Below are 24,503 nucleotides of genomic sequence, written 5' to 3'. Positions count from 1 at the left end.
TATGTATAGCCCTCAGAGTGGTTTGGTATTGTAATGATGTTATGTATAGCCCTCACAGTGGTTTGGTATTGTAATGATGTTATGTATAGCCCTCACAGTGGTTTGGTATTGTAATGATGTTATGTATAGCCCTCAGAGTGGTTTGGTATTGTAATGATGTTATGTATAGCCCTCACAGTGGTTTGGTATTGTAATGATGTTATGTATAGCCCTCACAGTGGTTTGGTATTGTAATGATGTTATGTATAGCCCTCAGAGTGGTTTGGTATTGTAATGATGTTATGTATAGCCCTCACAGTGGTTTGGTATTGTAATGATGTTATGTATAGCCCTCACAGTGGTTTGGTATTGTAATGATGTTATGTATAGCCCTCAGAGTGGTTTGGTATTGTAATGATGTTATGTATAGCCCTCACAGTGGTTTGGTATTGTAATGATGTTATGTATAGCCCTCACAGTGGTTTGGTATTGTAATGATGTTATGTATAGCCCTCACAGTGGTTTGGTATTGTAATGATGTTATGTATAGCCCTCACAGTGGTTTGGTATTGTAATGATGTTATGTATAGCCCTCACAGTGGTTTGGTATTGTAATGATGTTATGTATAGCCCTCAGAGTGGTTTGGTATTGTAATGATGTTATGTATAGCCCTCACAGTGGTTTGGTATTGTAATGATGTTATGTATAGCCCTCAGAGTGGTTTGGTATTGATAATGATGTTTTGGTATTGTAATGATGTTATGTATAGCCCTCACAGTGGTTTGGTATTGTAATGATGTTATGTATAGCCCTCAGAGTGGTTTGGTATTGTAATGATGTTATGTATAGCCCTCACAGTGGTTTGGTATTGTAATGATGTTATGTATAGCCCTGGTTTGGTATTGTAATGATGTTATGTATAGCCCTCACAGTGGTTTGGTATTGTAATGATGTTATGTATAGCCCTCACAGTGGTTTGGTATTGTAATGATGTTGTATGTTTGGTATTGTATGATGCCCTCACAGTGGTTTGGTATTGTAATGATGTTATGTATAGCCCTCACAGTGGTTTGGTATTGTAATGATGTTATGTATAGCCCTCACAGTGGTTTGGTATTGTAATGATGTTATGTATAGCCCTCACAGTGGTTTGGTATTGTAATGATGTTATGTATAGCCCTCACAGTGGTTTGGTATTGTAATGATGTTATGTATAGCCCTCACAGTGGTTTGGTATTGTAATGATGTTATGTATAGCCCTCACAGTGGTTTGGTATTGTAATGATGTTATGTATAGCCCTCACAGTGGTTTGGTATTGTAATGATGTTATGTATAGCCCTCAGAGTGGTTTGGTATTGTAATGATGTTATGTATAGCCCTCACAGTGGTTTGGTATTGTAATGATGTTATGTATAGCCCTCACAGTGGTTTGGTATTGTAATGATGTTATGTATAGCCCTCACAGTGGTTTGGTATTGTAATGATGTTATGTATAGCCCTCACAGTGGTTTGGTATTGTAATGATGTTATGTATAGCCCTCACAGTGGTTTGGTATTGTAATGATGTTATGTATAGCCCTCAGTGGTTTGGTATTGTAATGATGTTATGTATAGCCCTCACAGTGGTTTGGTATTGTAATGATGTTATGTATAGCCCTCACAGTGGTTTGGTATTGTAATGATGTTATGTATAGCCCTCACAGTGGTTTGGTATTGTAATGATGTTATGTATAGCCCTCACAGTGGTTTGGTATTGTAATGATGTTATGTATAGCCCTCACAGTGGTTTGGTATTGTAATGATGTTATGTATAGCCCTCACAGTGGTTTGGTATTGTAATGATGTTATGTATAGCCCTCAGAGTGGTTTGGTATTGTAATGATGTTATGTATAGCCCTCAGAGTGGTTTGGTATTGTAATGATGTTATGTATAGCCCTCACAGTGGTTTGGTATTGTAATGATGTTATGTATAGCCCTCACAGTGGTTTGGTATTGTAATGATGTTATGTATAGCCCTCACAGTGGTTTGGTATTGTAATGATGTTATGTATAGCCCTCAGTGGTTTGGTAGTGGTTTGGTATTGTAATGATGTTATGTATAGCCCTCACAGTGGTTTGGTATTGTAATGATGTTATGTATAGCCCTCAGAGTGGTTTGGTATTGTAATGATGTTATGTATAGCCCTCACAGTGGTTTGGTATTGTAATGATGTTATGTATAGCCCTCACAGTGGTTTGGTATTGTAATGATGTTATGTATAGCCCTCACAGTGGTTTGGTATTGTAATGATGTTATGTATAGCCCTCACAGTGGTTTGGTATTGTAATGATGTTATGTATAGCCCTCACAGTGGTTTGGTATTGTAATGATGTTATGTATAGCCCTCAGAGTGGTTTGGTATTGTAATGATGTTATGTATAGCCCTCACAGTGGTTTGGTATTGTAATGATGTTATGTGGTTTGGTATTGTAATGATGTTATGTATAGCCTCAGAGTGGTTTGGTATTGTAATGATGTTATGTATAGCCCTCAGAGTGGTTTGGTATTGTAATGATGTTATGTATAGCCCTCACAGTGGTTTGGTATTGTAATGATGTTATGTATAGCCCTCACAGTGGTTTGGTATTGTAATGATGTTATGTATAGCCCTCACAGTGGTTTGGTATTGTAATGATGTTATGTATAGCCCTCAGAGTGGTTTGGTATTGTAATGATGTTATGTATAGCCCTCACAGTGGTTTGGTATTGTAATGATGTTATGTATAGCCCTCACAGTGGTTTGGTATTGTAATGATGTTATGTATAGCCCTCACAGTGGTTTGGTATTGTAATGATGTTATGTATAGCCCTCACAGTGGTTTGGTATTGTAATGATGTTATGTATAGCCCTCACAGTGGTTTGGTATTGTAATGATGTTATGTATAGCCCTCACAGTGGTTTGGTATTGTAATGATGTTATGTATAGCCCTCACAGTGGTTTGGTATTGTAATGATGTTATGTATAGCCCTCACAGTGGTTTGGTATTGTAATGATGTTATGTATAGCCCTCAGAGTGGTTTGGTATTGTAATGATGTTATGTATAGCCCTCAGAGTGGTTTTTGGTATTGTAATGATGTTATGTATAGCCCTCAGAGTGGTTTGGTATTGTAATGATGTTATGTATAGCCCTCAGAGTGGTTTGGTATTGTAATGATGTTATGTATAGCCCTCACAGTGGTTTGGTATTGTAATGATGTTATGTATAGCCCTCACAGTGGTTTGGTATTGTAATGATGTTATGTATAGCCCTCAGAGTGGTTTGGTATTGTAATGATGTTATGTATAGCCCTCAGAGTGGTTTGGTATTGTAATGATGTTATGTATAGCCCTCACAGTGGTTTGGTATTGTAATGATGTTATGTATAGCCGTCACAGTAGTTTGGTATTGTAATGATGTTATGAATATCCCTCACAATGGTTTGGTATTGTAATGATGTTATGTATAGCCCTCACAGTGGTTTGGTATTGTAATGATGTTATGTATAGCCCTCACAGTGGTTTGGTATTGTAATGATGTAATGTATAGCCCTCACAGTGGTTTGGTATTGTAATGATGTTATGTATAGCCCTCACAGTGGTTTGGTATTGTAATGATGTTATGTATAGCCCTCATGTAGTTTGGTATTGTAATGATGTTATGTATAGCCCTCAGAGTGGTTTGGTATTGTAATGATGTTATGTATAGCCCTCAGAGTGGTTTGGTATTGTAATGATGTTATGTATAGCCCTCAGAGTGGTTTGGTATTGTAATGATGTTATGTATAGCCCTCAGAGTGGTTTGGTATTGTAATGATGTTATGTATAGCCCTCACAGTAGTTTGGTATTGTAATGATGTTATGAATAGCCCTCACAATGGTTTGGTATTGTAATGATGTTATGTATAGCCCTCAGAGTGGTTTGGTATTGTAATGATGTTATGTATAGCCCTCAGAGTGGTTTGGTATTGTAATGATGTTATGTATAGCCCTCAGAGTGGTTTGGTATTGTAATGATGTTATGTATAGCCCTCAGAGTGGTTTGGTATTGTAATGATGTTATGTATAGCCCTCACAGTGGTTTGGTATTGTAATGATGTTATGTATAGCCCTCAGAGTGGTTTGGTATTGTAATGATGTTATGTATAGCCCTCAGAGTGGTTTGGTATTGTAATGATATTATGTATAGCCCTCACAGTGGTTTGGTATTGTAATGATGTTATCTATAGCCCTCAGAGTGGTTTGGTATTGTAATGATGTGATGTATAGCCCTCATGTAGTTTGGTATTGTAATGATGTTATGTATAGCCCTCAGAGTGGTTTGGTATTGTAATGATGTTATGTATAGCCCTCACAGTGGTTTGGTATTGTAATGATGTTATGTATAGCCCTCACAGTGGTTTGGTATTGTAATGATGTTATGTATAGCCCTCACAGTGGTTTGGTATTGTAATGATGTTATGATGTTATGTATAGCCCTCACAGTGGTTTGGTATTGTAATGATGTTATGTATAGCCCTCACAGTGGTTTGGTATTGTAATGATGTTATGTATAGCCCTCACAGTGGTTTGGTATTGTAATGATGTTATGTATAGCCCTCACAGTGGTTTGGTATTGTAATGATGTTATGATGTTATGTATAGCCCTCACAGTGGTTTGGTATTGTAATGATGTTATGTATAGCCCTCACAGTGGTTTGGTATTGTAATGATGTTATGTATAGCCCTCAGAGTGGTTTGGTATTGTAATGATGTTATGTATAGCCCTCACAGTGGTTTGGTATTGTAATGATGTTATGTATAGCCCTCACAGTGGTTTGGTATTGTAATGATGTTATGTATAGCCCTCACAGTGGTTTGGTATTGTAATGATGTTATGTATAGCCCTCACAGTGGTTTGGTATTGTAATGATGTTATGTATAGCCCTCACAGTGGTTTGGTATTGTAATGATGTTATGTATAGCCCTCACAGTGGTTTGGTATTGTAATGATGTTATGTATAGCCCTCACAGTGCCATCAAACCTCTGAAACGTATCCAGAATGCTGCAGCCTGCCTGGTTTTCAACCTTCCCAAGTTCTCCCAAGTCACCCCACTCCGCCTCACATTCCACTGGCTTCCTGTCGAAGCTCGTATCCACTACATGACTGTGGTGTTTACCTACAGAAAAGCAAGAGGAACTGCCCCTCCCAACCTTCAGGCTATGCTCAAACCATACACCCCAACCTGAGCTCTCCGTTCTGCCGCCTCTGGTCTCTTGGAGAGCAGAGTCCCTGTCCATCTTCTGAAAGCACATGAAACCCTATCTCTTCAAAGAGCAACCCCCCACCCCTTTGGATAAGATAGTCTGCTAAATGGCTCAAATGTAAAAATGTACTGCTCTTACAGTGGTTTGGCGTTGAGTGGCTTCACGTGAGCCTTGTGTACGAAGCCGGTGTTTCCTGTAGAGCAGTGTGTTCCTATGAACAGGTCCAGACCTCGGAGTAGCATCCCCTGTATCTCAATCAGGTCACCTCGACTCAGCTGGAGCTCATCACATCCTACTGGGTTATGGTCCACTACAGCCTCACAGGAACCAGTTACTGCAGGGAGAAGGGAGAGGAGAAGGGGTTGGAGGAAATGCCTAGTATTTATATTGAGCACTGGCCATGGCATGAGTGTAGTGTGGCGTAGGTTGAAGGTTCCTGCTCTCAACTGTAGGATGGTCAAACTGTCCTCTCTCTGAAGGCTTAGGGTTAAGACCTCACCTGTAGGGTAGTCAAACTGTCCTCTCTCTGAAGGCTTAGGGTTAAGACCTCACCTGTAGGGTAGTCAAACTGTCCTCTCTCTGAAGGCTTAGGGTTAAGACCTCACCTATAGGGTAGTCAAACTGTCCTCTCTCTGAAGGCTTAGTGTTAGAGGTAAGACCTCATCTATAGGGTAGTCAAACTCTCCTCTCTCTGAAGGCTTAGGGTTAAGACCTCATCTATAGGGTAGTCAAACTGTCCACTCTCTGAAGGCTTAGGGTTAAGACCTCATCTATAGGGTAGTCAAACTGTCCACTCTCTGAAGGCTTAGGGTTAAGACCTCATCTATAGGGTAGTCAAAACTGTCCACTCTCTGAAGGCTTAGTGTTAGAGGTAAGACCTCACCTGTAGGGTAGTCAAACTGTCCTCTCTCTGAAGGCTTAGTGTTAGGGTTAAGACCTCATCTATAGGTTAGTCAAACTGTCCTCTCTCTGAAGGCTTAGGGTTAGGACCTCACCTATAGGGTAGGCAAACGGTCCTCTCTCTGAAGGCTTAGGCTTATGACCTCACCTACAGGCTGGTCAAACTGTCCTCTCTCTGACAGCTTAGAGTTATGACCTCACCTGTAGGGTAGTCAAACGGTCCTCTCTCTGAAGGCTTAGGGTTAAGACCTCACCTGTAGGGTAGTCAAACGGTCCTTTCTCTGAAGGCTTAGGGTTAAGACCTCACCTGTAGGGTAGTCAAACTGTCCTCTCTCTGAAGGCTTAGGGTTAAGACCTCACCTATAGGGAAGTCAAACTGTCCTCTATCTGAAGGCTTAGATTTAGGGCCTAACCTATAGGGTGGTCAAACTGTCCTCTCTCTGAAGGGGAGCTTCCGGCACAGCCAGGGTACTTCCTCAGGAACCACCTACACAAACAGGAAACACATTAGCTTGGCACAAAATGCTGCCATATTTCCCTACAAAATAAGAGGTGAGAGGAAATGCAGGGATAGAGGTTGATATTCTATAGTGTGATTGAGTAGGTCACTGTAACGGTTTTCTTGCGCTGAAGGAGAGGCGGACCAAAACGCAGCGTGGTTATTATTCATGGTTCTTTAATAAAGAAACTATACATGAATAGCAAAACAAGAAATGTGAAAAACTAACACCTGCCTCTGATTGAGAACCATATCAGGCCAGACATAGAAATAGACAATCAAGACATCCAACATAGAATGCCCACTCAGATCACACCCTGAACAAACAAAACATAGAAACATACAAAGCAAACTATGGTCAGGGTGTGACAGTCACTGTGTCATGTTATAAGGTGTACATACAGCATATGATGGTAGAAGGGGTATGGGTTAGGGGGTAGAGACTAGATAACTCACTGGTAGAAGGGGTATGGGTTAGGGGGTAGAGACTAGATAACTCACTGGTAGAAGGGGTATGGGTTAGGGGGTAGAGACTAGATAACTCACTGGTAGAAGGGGTATGGGTTAGGGGTAGAGACTAGATAACTCACTGGTAGAAGGGGTATGGGTTAGGGGTAGAGACTAGATAACTCACTGGTAGAAGGGGTATGGGTTAGGGGTAGAGACTAGATAACTCACTGGTAGAAGGGGTATGGGTTAGAGGGTAGAGACTAGATAACTCACTGGTAGAAGGGGTATGGGTTAGGGGGTAGAGACTAGGTAACTCACTGGTAGAAGGGGTATGGGTTAGGGGGTAGAGACTAGGTAACTCACTGGTAGAAGGGGTATGTGTTAGAGGGTAGAGACTAGATAACTTACTGGTAGAAACGGTATGGGTTAGAGGGTAGAGACTAGATAACTCACTGGTAGAAGGGGTATGGGTTAGGGGGTAGAGACTAGATAACTCACTGGTAGAAGGGGTATGGGTTAGGTATGGGTTAGGGGGTAGAGACTAGGTAACTCACTGGTAGAAGGGGTATGGGTTAGGGGGTAGAGACTAGATAACTCACTGGTAGAAGGGGTATGGGTTAGGGGGGGTAGAGACTAGATAACTCACTGGTAGAAGGGGTATGGGTTAGGGGGTAGAGACTAGATAACTCACTGGTAGAAGGGGTATGGGTTAGGTATGGGTTAGGGGTAGAGACTAGATAACTCACTGGTAGAAGGGGTATGGGTTAGGGGTAGAGACTAGATAACTCACTGGTAGAAGGGGTATGGGTTAGGTATGGGTTAGGGGGTAGAGACTAGGTAACTCACTGGTAGAAGGGTATGGGTTAGGGGGTAGAGACTAGATAACTCACTGGTAGAAGGGTATGGGTTAGGGGTAGAGACTAGATAACTCACTGGTAGAAGGGTATGGGTTAGGTATGGGTTAGGGGTAGAGACTAGATAACTCACTGGTAGAAGGGGTATGGGTTAGGGGGGTAGAGACTAGATAACTCACTGGTAGAAGGGGTATGGGTTAGGTATGGGTTAGGGGTAGAGACTAGGTAACTCACTGGTAGAAGGGGTATGGGTTAGGGGTAGAGACTAGATAACTCACTGGTAGAAGGGGTATGGGTTAGGGGGTAGAGACTAGATAACTCACTGGTAGAAGGGGTATGGGTTAGGGGTAGAGACTAGATAACTCACTGGTAGAAGGGGTATGGGTTAGGGGGTAGAGACTAGATAACTCACTGGTAGAAGGGGTATGGGTTAGGGGGTAGAGACTAGATAACTCACTGGTAGAAGGGGTATGGGTTAGGTATGGGTTAGGGGGTAGAGACTAGGTAACTCACTGGTAGAAGGGGTATGGGTTAGGGGGTAGAGACTAGATAACTCACTGGTAGAAGGGGTATGGGTTAGAGGGTAGAGACTAGATAACTCACTGGTAGAAGGGGTATGGGTTAGGGTTGAGACTAGGTAACTCACTGGTAGAAGGGGTATGGGTTAGGGGGTAGAGACTAGATAACTCACTGGTAGAAGGGGTATGGGTTAGGGGGTAGAGACTAGATAACTCACTGGTAGAAGGGGTATGGGTTAGGGGGTAGAGTCTAGATAACTCACTGGTAGAAACGGTATGGGTTAGGGGGTAGAGACTAGATAACTCACTGGTAGAAGGGGTATGGGTTAGGGTGTAGAGACTAGATAACTCACTGGTAGAAGGGGTATGGGTTAGGGGTAGAGACTAGATAACTCACTGGTAGAAGGAGTATGGGTTAGGGGTAGAGACTAGATAACTCACTGGTAGAAGGGGTATGGGTTAGGGGTAGAGACTAGATAACTCACTGGTAGAAGGGGTATGGGTTAGGGGTAGAGACTAGGTAACTCACTGGTAGAAGGGGTATGGGTTAGGGGTAGAGACTAGATAACTCACTGGTAGAAGGGGTATGGGTTAGGGGGTAGAGACTAGGTAACTCACTGGTAGAAGGGGTATGGGTTAGGGGTAGAGACTAGATAACTCACTGGTAGAAGGGGTATGGGTTAGGGGTAGAGACTAGATAACTCACTGGTAGAAGGGGTATGGGTTAGGGGTAGAGACTAGATAACTCACTGGTAGAAGGGTATGGGTTAGGGGGTAGAGACTAGGTAACTCACTGGTAGAAGGGGTATGGGTTAGAGGGTAGAGACTAGGTAACTCACTGGTAGAAGGGGTATGGGTTAGGGGTAGAGACTAGATAACTCACTGGTAGAAGGGTATGGGTTAGGTATGGGTTAGGGGTAGAGACTAGATAACTCACTGGTAGAAGGGGTATGGGTTAGGGGTAGAGACTAGATAACTCACTGGTAGAAGGGTTAGGTATGGGTTAGGGGTAGAGACTAGGTAACTCACTGGTAGAAGGGGTATGGGTTAGGGGTAGAGACTAGATAACTCACTGGTAGAAGGGGTATGGGTTAGGGGGTAGAGACTAGATAACTCACTGGTAGAAGGGGTATGGGTTAGGTATGGGTTAGGGGGTAGAGACTAGATAACTCACTGGTAGAAGGGGTATGGGTTAGGGGGTAGAGACTAGATAACTCACTGGTAGAAGGGGTATGGGTTAGGTATGGGTTAGGGGTAGAGACTAGGTAACTCACTGGTAGAAGGGGTATGGGTTAGGGGGTAGAGACTAGATAACTCACTGGTAGAGAAGGGGTATGGGTTAGGGGGTAGAGACTAGATAACTCACTGGTAGAAGGGGTATGGGTTAGGGGTAGAGACTAGATAACTCACTGGTAGAAGGGGTATGGGTTAGGGGGTAGAGACTAGATAACTCACTGGTAGAAGGGGTATGGGTTAGGGGTAGAGACTAGATAACTCACTGGTAGAAGGGGTATGGGTTAGGTATGGGTTAGGGGGTAGAGACTAGGTAACTCACTGGTAGAAGGGGTATGGGTTAGGGGTAGAGACTAGATAACTCACTGGTAGAAGGGGTATGGGTTAGAGGGTAGAGACTAGATAACTCACTGGTAGAAGGGGTATGGGTTAGGGGTAGAGACTAGGTAACTCACTGGTAGAAGGGGTATGGGTTAGGGGTAGAGACTAGATAACTCACTGGTAGAAGGGGTATGGGTTAGGGGTAGAGACTAGATAACTCACTGGTAGAAGGGGGTATGGGTTAGGGGGTAGAGACTAGATAACTCACTGGTAGAAACGGTATGGGTTAGGGGTAGAGACTAGATAACTCACTGGTAGAAGGGGTATGGGTTAGGGTGTAGAGACTAGATAACTCACTGGTAGAAGGGGTATGGGTTAGGGGTAGAGACTAGATAACTCACTGGTAGAAGGGTATGGGTTAGGGGTAGAGACTAGATAACTCACTGGTAGAAGGGTATGGGTTAGGGGTAGAGACTAGATAACTCACTGGTAGAAGGGGTATGGGTTAGGGGGTAGAGACTAGGTAACTCACTGGTAGAAGGGGTATGGGTTAGGGGTAGAGACTAGATAACTCACTGGTAGAAGGGGTATGGGTTAGGGGGTAGAGACTAGGTAACTCACTGGTAGAAGGGGTATGGGTTAGGGGTAGAGACTAGATAACTCACTGGTAGAAGGGGTATGGGTTAGGGGTAGAGACTAGATAACTCACTGGTAGAAGGGTATGGGTTAGGGGTAGAGACTAGATAACTCACTGGTAGAAGGGGTATGGGTTAGGGGGTAGAGACTAGGTAACTCACTGGTAGAAGGGGTATGGGTTAGAGGGTAGAGACTAGGTAACTCACTGGTAGAAGGGGTATGGGTTAGGGGGTAGAGACTAGATAACTCACTGGTAGAAGGGGTATGGGTTAGGGGGTAGAGACTAGGTAACTCACTGGTAGAAACGGTATGGGTTAGGGGGTAGAGACTAGATAACTCACTGGTAGAAGGGGTATGGGTTAGGGGTAGAGACTAGATAACTCACTGGTAGAAACGGTATGGGTTAGGGGTAGAGACTAGATAACTCACTGGTAGAAGGGGTATGGGTTAGGGGTAGAGACTAGGTAACTCACTGGTAGAAGGGGTATGGGTTAGGGGTAGAGACTAGATAACTCACTGGTAGAAGGGGTATGGGTTAGGGGTAGAGACTAGGTAACTCACTGGTAGAAGGGTATGGGTTAGGGGGTAGAGACTAGATAACTCACTGGTAGAAGGGGTATGGGTTAGGGGTAGAGACTAGATAACTCACTGGTAGAAGGGGTATGGGTTAGGGGTAGAGACTAGATAACTCACTGGTAGAAGGGGTATGGGTTAGGGGGTAGAGACTAGGTAACTCACTGGTAGAAGGGGTATGGGTTAGGGGGTAGAGACTAGATAACTCACTGGTAGAAGGGGTATGGGTTAGGGGGTAGAGACTAGATAACTCACTGGTAGAAGGGGTATGGGTTAGGGGGTAGAGACTAGATAACTCACTGGTAGAAGGGGTATGGGTTAGGGGGTAGAGACTAGATAACTCACTGGTAGAAGGGGTATGGGTTAGGGGGTAGAGACTAGGTAACTCACTGGTAGAAGGGGTATGGGTTAGAGGGTAGAGACTAGGTAACTCACTGGTAGAAGGGGTATGGGTTAGGGGGTAGAGACTAGATAACTCACTGGTAGAAGGGGTATGGGTTAGGGGGTAGAGACTAGGTAACTCACTGGTAGAAACGGTATGGGTTAGGGGGTAGAGACTAGATAACTCACTGGTAGAAGGGGTATGGGTTAGGGGGTAGAGACTAGATAACTCACTGGTAGAAACGGTATGGGTTAGGGGGTAGAGACTAGATAACTCACTGGTAGAAGGGGTATGGGTTAGGGGGTAGAGACTAGGTAACTCACTGGTAGAAGGGGTATGGGTTAGGGGTAGAGACTAGATAACTCACTGGTAGAAGGGGTATGGGTTAGGGGTAGAGACTAGGTAACTCACTGGTAGAAACGGTATGGGTTAGGGGGTAGAGACTAGATAACTCACTGGTAGAAGGGTATGGGTTAGGGGTAGAGACTAGATAACTCACTGGTAGAAGGGGTATGGGTTAGGGGGTAGAGACTAGATAACTCACTGGTAGAAGGGGTATGGGTTAGGGGGTAGAGACTAGGTAACTCACTGGTAGAAGGGGTATGGGTTAGGGGGTAGAGACTAGATAACTCACTGGTAGAAGGGGTATGGGTTAGGGGGTAGAGACTAGATAACTCACTGGTCGAAACGGTATGGGTTAGGGTTGAGACTAGATAACTCACTGGTAGAAGGGGTATGGGTTAGGGTTGAGACTAGATAACTCACTGGTAGAAGGGGTATGGGTTAGAGGGTAGAGACTAGGTAACTCACTGGTAGAAGGGGTATGGGTTAGGGGGTAGAGACTAGATAACTCACTGGTAGAAGGGGTATGGGTTAGGGGGTAGAGACTAGATAACTCACTGGTAGAAGGGGTATGGGTTAGAGGGTAGAGACTAGATAACTCACTGGTAGAAGGGGTATGGGTTAGGGGGTAGAGACTAGGTAACTCACTGGTAGAAGGGGTATGGGTTAGAGGGTAGAGACTAGATAACTCACTGGTAGAAGGGGTATGGGTTAGGGGGTAGAGACTAGGTAACTCACTGGTAGAAGGGGTATGGGTTAGGGGTAGAGACTAGATAACTCACTGGTAGAAGGAGTATGGGTTAGGGGTAGAGACTAGATAACTCACTGGTAGAAGGGGTATGGGTTAGGGGGTAGAGACTAGATAACTCACTGGTAGAAGGAGTATGGGTTAGGGGGTAGAGACTAGGTAACTCACTGGTAGAAGGGGTATGGGTTAGGGGGTAGAGACTAGATAACTCACTGGTAGAAGGGGTATGGGTTAGGGGGTAGAGACTAGGTAACTCACTGGTAGAAGGGGTATGGGTTAGGGGGTAGAGACTAGATAACTCACTGGTAGAAGGGGTATGGGTTAGGGGTAGAGACTAGATAACTCACTGGTAGAAGGGTATGGGTTAGGGGTAGAGACTAGATAACTCACTGGTAGAAGGGGTATGGGTTAGGGGGTAGAGACTAGGTAACTCACTGGTAGAAGGGTATGGGTTAGAGGTAGAGACTAGGTAACTCACTGGTAGAAGGGGTATGGGTTAGGGGTAGAGACTAGATAACTCACTGGTAGAAGGGTATGGGTTAGGGGGGTAGAGACTAGGTAACTCACTGGTAGAAACGGTATGGGTTAGGGGTAGAGACTAGATAACTCACTGGTAGAAGGGGTATGGGTTAGGGGGTAGAGACTAGATAACTCACTGGTAGAAACGGTATGGGTTAGGGGTAGAGACTAGATAACTCACTGGTAGAAGGGGTATGGGTTAGGGGTAGAGACTAGGTAACTCACTGGTAGAAACGGTATGGGTTAGGGGTAGAGACTAGATAACTCACTGGTAGAAGGGGTATGGGTTAGGGGGTAGAGACTAGATAACTCACTGGTAGAAGGGTATGGGTTAGGGGGTAGAGACTAGATAACTCACTGGTAGAAGGGGTATGGGTTAGGGGTAGAGACTAGGTAACTCACTGGTAGAAGGGGTATGGGTTAGGGGTAGAGACTAGATAACTCACTGGTAGAAGGGGTATGGGTTAGGGGTAGAGACTAGATAACTCACTGGTCGAAGGGGTATGGGTTAGGGTTGAGACTAGATAACTCACTGGTAGAAGGGGTATGGGTTAGGGTTGAGACTAGATAACTCACTGGTAGAAGGGGTATGGGTTAGGGGTAGAGACTAGGTAACTCACTGGTAGAAGGGGTATGGGTTAGGGGGTTGAGACTAGATAACTCACTGGTAGAAGGGTATGGGTTAGGGGGGTAGAGACTAGATAACTCACTGGTAGAAGGGGTATGGGTTAGAGGGTAGAGACTAGATAACTCACTGGTAGAAGGGGTATGGGTTAGGGGTAGAGACTAGGTAACTCACTGGTAGAAGGGGTATGGGTTAGAGGGTAGAGACTAGATAACTCACTGGTAGAAGGGGTATGGGTTAGGGGTAGAGACTAGGTAACTCACTGGTAGAAGGGGTATGGGTTAGGGGGTAGAGACTAGATAACTCACTGGTAGAAGGGGTATGGGTTAGGGGGTAGAGACTAGATAACTCACTGGTAGAAAGGGTATGGGTTAGGGGTAGAGACTAGGTAACTCACTGGTAGAAGGGGTATGGGTTAGGGGGTAGAGACTAGGTAACTCACTGGTAGAAGGGGTATGGGTTAGGGGGTAGAGACTAGGTAACTCACTGGTAGAAGGGGTATGGGTTAGGGGGTAGAGACTAGATAACTCACTGGTCGAAACGGTATGGGTTAGGGGTTGAGACTAGATAACTCACTGGTAGAAGGGTATGGGTTAGGGGGTAGAGACTAGATAACTCACTGGTAGAAGGGGTATGGGTTAGGGGGTAGAGACTAGATAACTCACTGGTAGAAGGGGTATGGGTTAGGGTAGAGACTAGGTAACTCACTGGTAGAAGGGGTATGGGTTAGGGGGTAGAGACTAGATAACTCACTGGTAGAAGGGGTATGGGTTAGGGGGTAGAGACTAGGTAACTCACTGGTAGAAGGGGTATGGGTTAGGGGGTAGAGACTAGATAACTCACTGGGAGAAACGGTATGGGTTAGAGGGTAGAGACTAGGTAACTCACTGGTAGAAGGGGTATGGGTTAGGTATGGGTTAGGGGGTAGAGACTAGATAACTCACTGGTAGAAACGGTATGGGTTAGGGGGTAGAGACTAGGTAACTCACTGGTAGAAGGGGTATGGGTTAGGGGGTTAGGGGGTAGACTATATAACTCACTGGTAGAAGGGGTATGGGTTAGGGGGTAGAGACTAGATAACTCACTGGTAGAAGGGGTATGGGTTAGGGGGTAGAGACTAGATAACTCACTGGTAGAAGGGGTATGGGTTAGGGGGTAGAGACTAGATAACTCACTGGTAGAAGGGGTATGGGTTAGGGGTAGAGACTAGGTAACTCACTGGTAGAAGGGGTATGGGTTAGGGGGTAGAGACTAGGTAACTCACTGGTAGAAGGGGTATGGGTTAGAGGGTAGAGACTAGATAACTCACTAGTAGAAGGGGTATGGGTTAGAGGGTAGAGACTAGGTAACTCACTGGTAGAAGGGGTATGGGTTAGAGGGTAGAGACTAGATAACTCACTGGTAGAAGGGGTATGGGTTAGAGGGTAGAGACTAGGTAACTCACTGGTAGAAGGGGTATGGGTTAGAGGGTAGAGACTAGATAACTCACTGGTAGAAGGGGTATGGGTTAGAGGGTAGAGACTAGATAACTCACTGGTAGAAGGGGTATGGGTTAGAGGGTAGAGACTAGGTAACTCACTGGTAGAAGGGGTATGGGTTAGAGGGTAGAGACTAGGTAACTCACTGGTAGAAGGGGTATGGGTTAGAGGGTAGAGACTAGGTAACTCACTGGTAGAAGGGGTATGGGTTAGGGGGTAGAGACTAGGTAACTCACTGGTAGAAGGGGTATGGCAGCGGTTGCATGTTGTTGACAGGCACTAGTCCGTGTTTTCCGGTGGAAATAAGGGTGCCCTCCCAGTGACTGTCCTGCCCCGTGTCTCTAACCATCAGCAAGTCATTACGTCTGAAACACAGCTCCTCCTCCTCATCACTGTGCTCGCCACTGCTCACCAGCGCCTTGGCAAAGAACGACCCTGGGGAGAGAGAGAAAACTACAGTTAAATGACACGCAGAGGACAACAGACACACACAAACACACACTCACACCGGGGGATGCAAATTTCTGTAAAGAATGAACATTTGACTGAACTGAATCTCTGTCCTCCTTCACATAATCCATTAAAAATCCATTCTCAACACAGGCACTTCTTAATTTCACTGGCTATTGATTCCTCTCAGGCGTTAGGGAGAAGAGTACTTCCTTGTAAAACATGATGCCTACTCAGACAGTGGACAGTGTAAGTGCGTGGTTTTACAATAGCTCTCTAAAATTACATTACGTTAAACATTCAGCTTTGCTGTTTTACTTGATCTCTGGACATTTCAGAACATGGAGTCAGTTTAGGTTTACTTGCATTTCATTTCTAGGTATCTAGAACAAAGTGTTTTGAAATGGAACAACTTTTTTGCTTCTGTTCTGCTCTGAGGAGAGTGTGATATAAACTGCTGTTGATGATGAGAGTCAAGAAAGTAGAGAATACAAGCTGTCCATAAGGAGTTCGTAGAGGTCTTCATAACTTGTCCATTAGTCATTTGTAAACTGTTCATAAGATGTCTATAAAGAGTTCATATGATGTTAAAATGGTCTTCATAACCTGTCACAAGGAGTTCATAAAGTAACCACCCCTACCCTTCTGCAGCAGCAGTCCCAGGTAGTGTGGCCAGGTGCTGTTCTTAATAAGGTCATAAGGTGTTCATAAGGTGTTCATAAAGAGTTCATAAGATGTTCATAAGGTGTTCATAAAGAGTTCATAAGATGTTCATAAAGAGTTCATAAGATGTTCATAAGGTGTTCATAAAGAGTTCATAAGGTGTTCATAAGGTGTTTGTTCACCCTCCTGCAGCAGCAGTCCCAGGTAGAGTGTTGCCAGGTGTTCCTCGTCTACAGTCACAGTGATCTCCAGGTCCCTCAGCAGCTCAGTGTCCAGCCAGAATGACTGGTCACACAGGAAATTCTCCAGGCACCGCGCCACATAGCCTGGACATACAGAGACATATGTTCATAACATGTCATAAGGTGTTTATAACATGGTGTCCCTCAGGTTCCCCACACCACATTGCCTGGACACACAACAAAGTAGGAGGAAGTTGTCCCTACATCCTGATGTAAGGTCTGGTTCTTCCAGGCTGATGTTTTAGGTTAGGATTGGGTGAGGGGAATCTGATCCTGGTTCTTCCAGGCTGATGTTTTAGGTTAGGATTGGGTGAGGGGAATCTGATCCTGGTTCTTCCAGGCTGATGGTTTAGGTTAGGATTGGGTGAGGGGAATCTGATCCTGGTTCTTCCAGGCTGATGGTTTAGGTTAGGATTGGGTGAGGGGAATCTGATCCTGGTTCTTCCAGGCTGATGGTTTAGGTTAGGATTGGGTGAGGGGAATCTGATCCTGGTTCTTCCAGGCTGATGGTTTAGGTTAGGATTGGGTGAGGGGAATCTGATCCTGGTTCTTCCAGGCTGATGGTTTAGGTTAGGATTGGGTGAGGGGAATCTGACCCTGGTTCTTCCAGGCTGATGGTTTAGGTTAGGATTGGGTGAGGGGAATCTGATCCTGGTTCTTCCAGGCTGATGGTTTAGGTTAGGATTGGGTGAGGGGAATCTGATCCTGGTTCTGCGCCTATTTGCAACTTCTAACCAGACTGGACGTAATAATCAGGTTTCAGAATGTGTTAATGAGAGTTTCATCTAGGTCAGGTAGACTAGGATAGTACCGCACACCTAAAGCCAGGTAGGTAGAGAACTTCCACATCTCCTCCACAGTCTTGAAGGTGATGACAAAGCTGTCCTTCTCAGCGTGGACAGACAGCAGACGGGCAGACAGGTCCTGTAGGGAGGCAGAAGAACCGAAGACATTGTTGAAGAAACAGCGAGGATGCAGAAAAGGTCACCTTTATTCTCTACCGACCACTAGCATCAACATCAGGGAGAAGCAACTTTTCGCAGGACAACGGTTGTAACCCCACCACTGGTCTAGGCAGGGTCATCTGTTTTGGCATGCCTTGACCTCTAACCTCTAACCCCTGACCTATGACCTGTGACTAACCTTGAAGAGCTGGATGACATCCTGACTGTTGCTCTCGACGACCCTGAGTCTGGTACGGAGCGCCTCCTGTAGTTCAGTGTCAGGTATTACACCCGAGCGCCGCCGACCGCTGAACACCAGCACCACGTCTACACGAAAAAGCACGCACACAAGCACACGTACACACTGTCACTCTCGAGATCACCGGTGGGAGTATTGACTGATACTGTGATGCTGTAATGCAGACATCAACATGAAGAGGTAAAACTTTAAGGAGTAACTTTTCCGAGTGTGTTACAGAGCCATGCTCAGTGAGTGTATTATAGTCATGCTCAGTGAGTGTATTATAGTCATGCTCAGTGAGTGTATTATAGTCATGCTCAGTGAGTGTATTATAGTCATGCTCAGTGAGTGTATTATAGTCATGCTCAGTGAGTTTATTATAGTCATGCTCAGTGAGTGTATTATAGTCATGCTCAGTGAGTGTATTATAGTCATGCTCAGTGAGTGTATTATAGTCATGCTCAGTGAGTTTATTATAGTCATGCTCAGTGAGTGTATTATAGTCATGCTCAGTGAGTGTATTATAGTCATGCTCAGTGAGTGTATTATAGTCATGCTCAGTGAGTTTATTATAGTCATGCTCAGTGAGTGTATTATAGTCATGCTCAGTGAGTGTATTATAGTCATGCTCAGTGAGTTTATTATAGTCATGCTCAGTGAGTGTATTATAGTCATGCTCAGTGAGTGTATTATAGTCATGCTCAGTGAGTATATTATAGTCATGCTCAGTGAGTGTATTATAGTCATGCTCAGTGAGTATATTATAGTCATGCTCAGTGAGTGTATTATAGTCATGCTCAGTGAGTATATTATAGTCATGCTCAGTGAGTTTATTATAGTCATGCTCAGTGAGTGTATTATAGTCATGCTCAGTGAGTTTATTATAGTCATGCTCAGTGAGTTTATTATAGTCATGCTCAGTGAGTTTATTATAGTCATGCTCAGTGAGTGTATTATAGTCATGCTCAGTGAGTTTATTATAGTCATGCTCAGTGAGTGTATTATAGTCATGCTCAGTGAGTGTATTATAGTCATGCTCAGTGAGTTTATTATAGTCATGCTCAGTGAGTGTATTATAGTCATGCTCAGTGAGTGTATTATAGTCATGCTCAGTGAGTTTATTATAGTCATGCTCAGTGAGTGTATTATAGTCATGCTCAGTGAGTGTATTATAGTCATGCTCAGTGAGTCATGCTCAGTGAGTGTATTATAGTCATGCTCAGTGAGTATATTATAGTCATGCTCAGTGAGTTTATTATAGTCATGCTCAGTGAGTGTATTATAGTCATGCTCAGTGAGTTTATTATAGTCATGCTCAGTGAGTTTATTATAGTCATGCTCAGTGAGTGTATTATAGTCATGCTCAGTGAGTGTATTATAGTCATGCTCAGTGAGTATATTATAGTCATGCTCAGTGAGTTTATTATAGTCATGCTCAGTGAGTTTATTATAGTCATGCTCAGTGAGTGTATTATAGTCATGCTCAGTGAGTGTATTATAGTCATGCTCAGTGAGTGTATTATAGTCATGCTCAGTGAGTGTATTATAGTCATGCTCAGTGAGTGTATTATAGTCATGCTCAGTGAGTTTATTATAGTCATGCTCAGTGAGTGTATTATAGTCATGCTCAGTGAGTTTATTATAGTCATGCTCAGTGAGTTTATTATAGTCATGCTCAGTGAGTGTATTATAGTCATGCTCAGTGAGTGTATTATAGTCATGCTCAGTGAGTATATTATAGTCATGCTCAGTGAGTTTATTATAGTCATGCTCAGTGAGTTTATTATAGTCATGCTCAGTGAGTGTATTATAGTCATGCTCAGTGAGTGTATTATAGTCATGCTCAGTGAGTGTATTATAGTCATGCTCAGTGAGTGTATTATAGTCATGCTCAGTGAGTATATTATAGTCATGCTCAGTGAGTTTATTATAGTCATGCTCAGTGAGGTCATATTACACAGCAGCTGCTGAGTGTCTCAGTGTTGGACTAGGAATAACAGATCTATTACAGCCTGGAGTGACTGGAGTTTTAAAGGGACCCTTTAATTAACATTAGGTCCATTTGGGGGAGAGCTACACTGGAACCTACTGGAGGAAAAATACAGAGAACCATAGAGTAACTGAGTAGCTGTGCCTACTGTAACGTTAACAATAAAGTCTGTTTTCTTACAGGATGTTGACATACTGTACATACAGACAACTTGAATGATACAGTGATTAAATAGACGACTGTATAGAATACAGACAGGGTACAATAGAGATGTAATGACAGCTGCAACACAAACAGATCCACAATAAGCATCACACCACACAACCATGACCAGCAGCTGTTAACACCGCTACGTTAGCAGTTAGCACATCCAAGGCAGGAATAGAGAGAGAAACACCCTGGCTGTCCCAAATAGCACCGTTTGGGTCAAAGTACACCTATAGGTATTAGGGTACCATTTGGAACACATCCGTACAGAGCATCTGAGAGCAGAACAGTACCTGAGGAGAACCGCTCTCCCACGGCCAGTGACACAGTGCTTCCTCTGGTGAACTCCTCCTTCCTCTTCCAGTAACTGTCCGGCTCCGCCTCCCCGCCCCCAGACTCCACCCCTGGAGAAGACAGGAAACAGAGATCAGGTCAGGTCAGGTCAGTGGAACCCTCAGGAAGGAACGGGTGAGACAGCTGTTTCGGGGGGTTGATTTTAAAATAGACTTTTGTGTCAGCTACATGTGCTCTGTAAGCAAGTGCAAGATCATCGAGCAACCTTGTTTTGTGACAACTGTCAAGAGGGAATGGAGAGCACAATGCTTCATCGTATATCCTTCTGGAACACAAACCTGACTGGTAACCAGACAAAGTGACCCAATTGGAGGTTTGTCTCTGTTACTGTATGAGGAAACATTCACACTAAAAGTTACTTAACTGCTGGTGTACAGTGTATTCTGTGGTCCAGCTGATGAGGATTTCAACAGTGATTAGTCTGTTTCCTCCAGAACATCAACAGAACATAAAGAGCCTATCAAAGCCCACCCATCTATTAACGTACTGCCTCTCCCAGATGGTCTATTATAATATAACGACCTGCTTTTAGCTGTCCTGACAGGGCTTTGTGATGTGCATGCAAACACACACACACACACACACACACACACACACACACACACACACACACACACACACACACACACACACACACACACACACACACACACACACACACACAGAAACACATAAAAACAATGAAAAAGGCTTCATGAGCGGCTGGGCTGGCTTCCTCATGTTGTTGTCACATTGTACAGAGAGGATGTCCCCAACTCTTCCTCAACCTGGGACTGTTGAGGCTACAGTGTAATACAATGTTTCATTGTTTGCTACAGTACACATCCAGAAGAATTCAAACTCAACATTTGTCTGGGCAATATAACTCATGCAGGACTTAATTGGGATAGAATCAGCTGGATGTTTTGTGTCATCGAACGCTTTAAGGCTTTTACTGTAGTTACCTGGATTCATAACATCATTTCCTGGGAAGTGCTCATTGGTTCCCGCTAGCGTGTACGGTGGTTCTCTCCATAGTGCATCCAGCTCAGCAGGGGAGATGTCTGGGAGGGGGGGGGAGATTAGTGTTACACACATCAGTATAATGTCGCATTCCCCTGATCAGACGTTGCATGCATCAACCAATGGTTGCGTGCCATGTCATCAACTAATGAATAAAATGTCTATCCAGGCATGTGTAAGATCTGACATGCGACAGCAATGCCTGGGCAGAGGAACGTGCCCAATGTCTGGGAATGGGGAAGGAAATTAGTGTAACACACATCAATAAATGTCTGGGAGGGAGGAATGATATTAGTGGGACACACCCATCAGTAAATGTCTGGGAGGGAGGAATGATATTAGTGGGACATACCATTCAGTAACTGTCTGGGAGGGAGGAATGATATTAGTGGGACACACCCATCAGAAAATGTCTGGGAGGGAGGAATGATATTAGTGGGACACACCCATCAGTAAATGTCTGGAAGGGAGGAATGATATTAGTGGGACACACCCATCAGTAAATGTCTGGGAGGGAGGAATGATATTAGTGGGACACACCCATCAGTAAATGTCTTGGAGGGAGGAATGATATTAGTGGGACACACCTTTCAGTAAATGTCTGGGAGGGAGGAATGATATTAGTGGGACACACCCTTCAGTAAATGTCGGGGGAGGAGATTAGTGTAACACGAAGTAGTAAACACCATCAAGGGGTGCATGTCAATGGTCTAAAGTGGCTTCTTCCCTATATCTCCATCAATTCTCCAATGAGGGGAAGGACAAAGTTACACGTCCTGAAAGAAGATTTTGTTGAAAACGTTGCTGTATCACAAACAAATCACGTGGGACCAAACAGCAAGCAGTGAACAGACATGCATTGTCTTTACCAGAAATGCAGATAGCCATCAGATATCGTAAAACAGCATTTCTTAATAATGGCCCTGGGGACCACAAGGGGTGCAAATGTTTGTTTTTACCCTGATCTCTATAGACAGCTACTAGCACTACTAGCACTATGACCTCACCAGCCACCCTGATCTCTATAGACAGCTACTAGCACTATGACCTCACCAGCCACCCTGATATCTATAGACAGCTACTAGCACTATGACCTCACCAGCCACCCTGATCTCTATAGACAGCTACTAGCACTATGACCTCACCAGCCACCCTGATCTCTATAGACAGCTACTAGCACTATGACCTCACCAGCCACCCTGATCTCTATAGACAGCTACTAGCACTATGACCTCACCAGCCACCCTGATCTCTATAGACAGCTACTAGCACTACTAGCACTACTAGCACTATGACCTCACCAGCCACCCTGATCTCTATAGACAGCTACTAGCACTATGACCTCACCAGCCACCCTGATCTCTATAGACAGCTACTAGCACTATGACCTCACCAGCTACCCTGATCTCTATAGACAGCTACTAGCACTATGACCTCACCAGCTACCCTGATCTCAAGACAGCTACTAGCACTATGACCTCACCAGCCACCCTGATCTCTATAGACAGCTACTAGCACTATGACCTCACCAGCCACCCTGATCTCTATAGACAGCTACTAGCACTACTAGCACTACTAGCACTATGACCTCACCAGCCACCCTGATCTCTATAGACAGCTACTAGCACTATGACCTCACCAGCCACCCTGATCTCTATAGACAGCTACTAGCACTATGACCTCACCAGCCACCCTGATCTCTATAGACAGCTACTAGCACTATGACCTCACCAGCCACCCTGATCTCTATAGACAGCTACTAGCACTACTAGCACTATGACCTCACCAGCCACCCTGATCTCTATAGACAGCTACTAGCACTACTAGCACTATGACCTCACCAGCCACCCTGATCTCTATAGACAGCTACTAGCACTATGACCTCACCAGCCACCCTGATCTCTATAGACAGCTACTAGCACTACTAGCACTACTAGCACTATGACCTCACCAGCCACCCTGATCTCTATAGACAGCTACTAGCACTATGACCTCACCAGCCACCCTGATCTCTATAGACAGCTACTAGCACTATGACCTCACCAGCCACCCTGATCTCTATAGACAGCTACTAGCACTATGACCTCACCAGCCACCCTGATCTCTATAGACAGCTACTAGCACTACTAGCACTACTAGCACTATGACCTCACCAGCCACCCTGATCTCTATAGACAGCTACTAGAACTATGACCTCACCAGCCACCCTGATCTCTATAGACAGCTACTAGCACTATGACCTCACCAGCTGACCCTGATCTCAAGACACTACTAGCACTATGACCTCACCAGCCACCCTGATCTCTCAGCTACTAGCACTCTATAGACAGCTACTAGCACTATGACCTCACCAGCCACCCTGATCTCTATAGACAGCTAGTAGCACTACTAGCACTACTAGCACTATGACCTCACCAGCCACCCTGATCTCTACTAGACAGCTCACTAGCACTATGACCTCACCAGCCACCCTGATCTCTATAGACAGCTACTAGCACTATGACCTCACCAGCCACCCTGATCTCTATAGACAGCTACTAGCACTATGACCTCACCAGCCACCCTGATCTCTATAGACAGCTACTAGCACTATGACCTCACCAGCCACCCTGATCTCTATAGACAGCTACTAGCACTACTAGCACTACTAGCACTATGACCTCACCAGCCACCCTGATCTCTATAGACAGCTACTAGCACTATGACCTCACCAGCCACCCTGATCTCTATAGACAGCTACTAGCACTATGACCTCACCAGCTACCCTGATCTCTATAGACAGCTACTAGCACTATGACCTCACCAGCTACCCTGATCTCTATAGACAGCTACTAGCACTATGACCTCACCAGCTACCCTGATCTCAAGACAGCTACTAGCACTATGACCTCACCAGCCACCCTGATCTCTGTAGACAGCTACTAGCACTATGACCTCACCAGCCACCCTGATCTCAAGACAGCTACTATCGCTACTAGCACTATGACCTCCCCAGCCACCCTGATCTCAAGACAGCTACTAGCACTATGACCTCACCAGCCACCCTGATCTCTATAGACAGCTACTAGCACTACTAGCACTAT

The 24,503-nt window shown here is 44.7% G+C and overlaps 1 protein-coding gene across 3 annotated transcripts in view; it reads right to left on the bottom strand.

Moving 5' to 3' along the window:
- Positions 1–24,503, bottom strand: part of LOC115126521 (SH3 domain and tetratricopeptide repeat-containing protein 2-like) — a 78,532-nt gene that overhangs the window by 34,202 nt on the left and 19,827 nt on the right. For all 3 annotated transcript variants that reach the window (XM_065019878.1, XM_065019876.1, XM_065019877.1), the window contains 8 exons: positions 21,363–21,461; positions 20,358–20,468; positions 17,826–17,953; positions 17,501–17,606; positions 16,623–16,766; positions 15,564–15,762; positions 6,563–6,636; positions 5,388–5,583 (listed from right to left, as the gene is read on the bottom strand). In XM_065019878.1, the coding sequence (XP_064875950.1) occupies positions 5,388–5,583; positions 6,563–6,636; positions 15,564–15,762; positions 16,623–16,766; positions 17,501–17,606; positions 17,826–17,953; positions 20,358–20,468; positions 21,363–21,461 (1,057 nt within the window). The remainder of the gene's footprint in view (positions 1–5,387; positions 5,584–6,562; positions 6,637–15,563; positions 15,763–16,622; positions 16,767–17,500; positions 17,607–17,825; positions 17,954–20,357; positions 20,469–21,362; positions 21,462–24,503) is intronic.

Source organism: Oncorhynchus nerka, linkage group LG6 (genome assembly GCF_034236695.1).
Source record: "Oncorhynchus nerka isolate Pitt River linkage group LG6, Oner_Uvic_2.0, whole genome shotgun sequence".
In the NCBI taxonomy this organism is placed as follows: Eukaryota; Metazoa; Chordata; class Actinopteri; order Salmoniformes; family Salmonidae; genus Oncorhynchus; species Oncorhynchus nerka.
The sequence above is the reverse complement of the archived record's forward strand: the minus strand, read 5'-3'. Positions and strand labels throughout refer to the sequence as shown.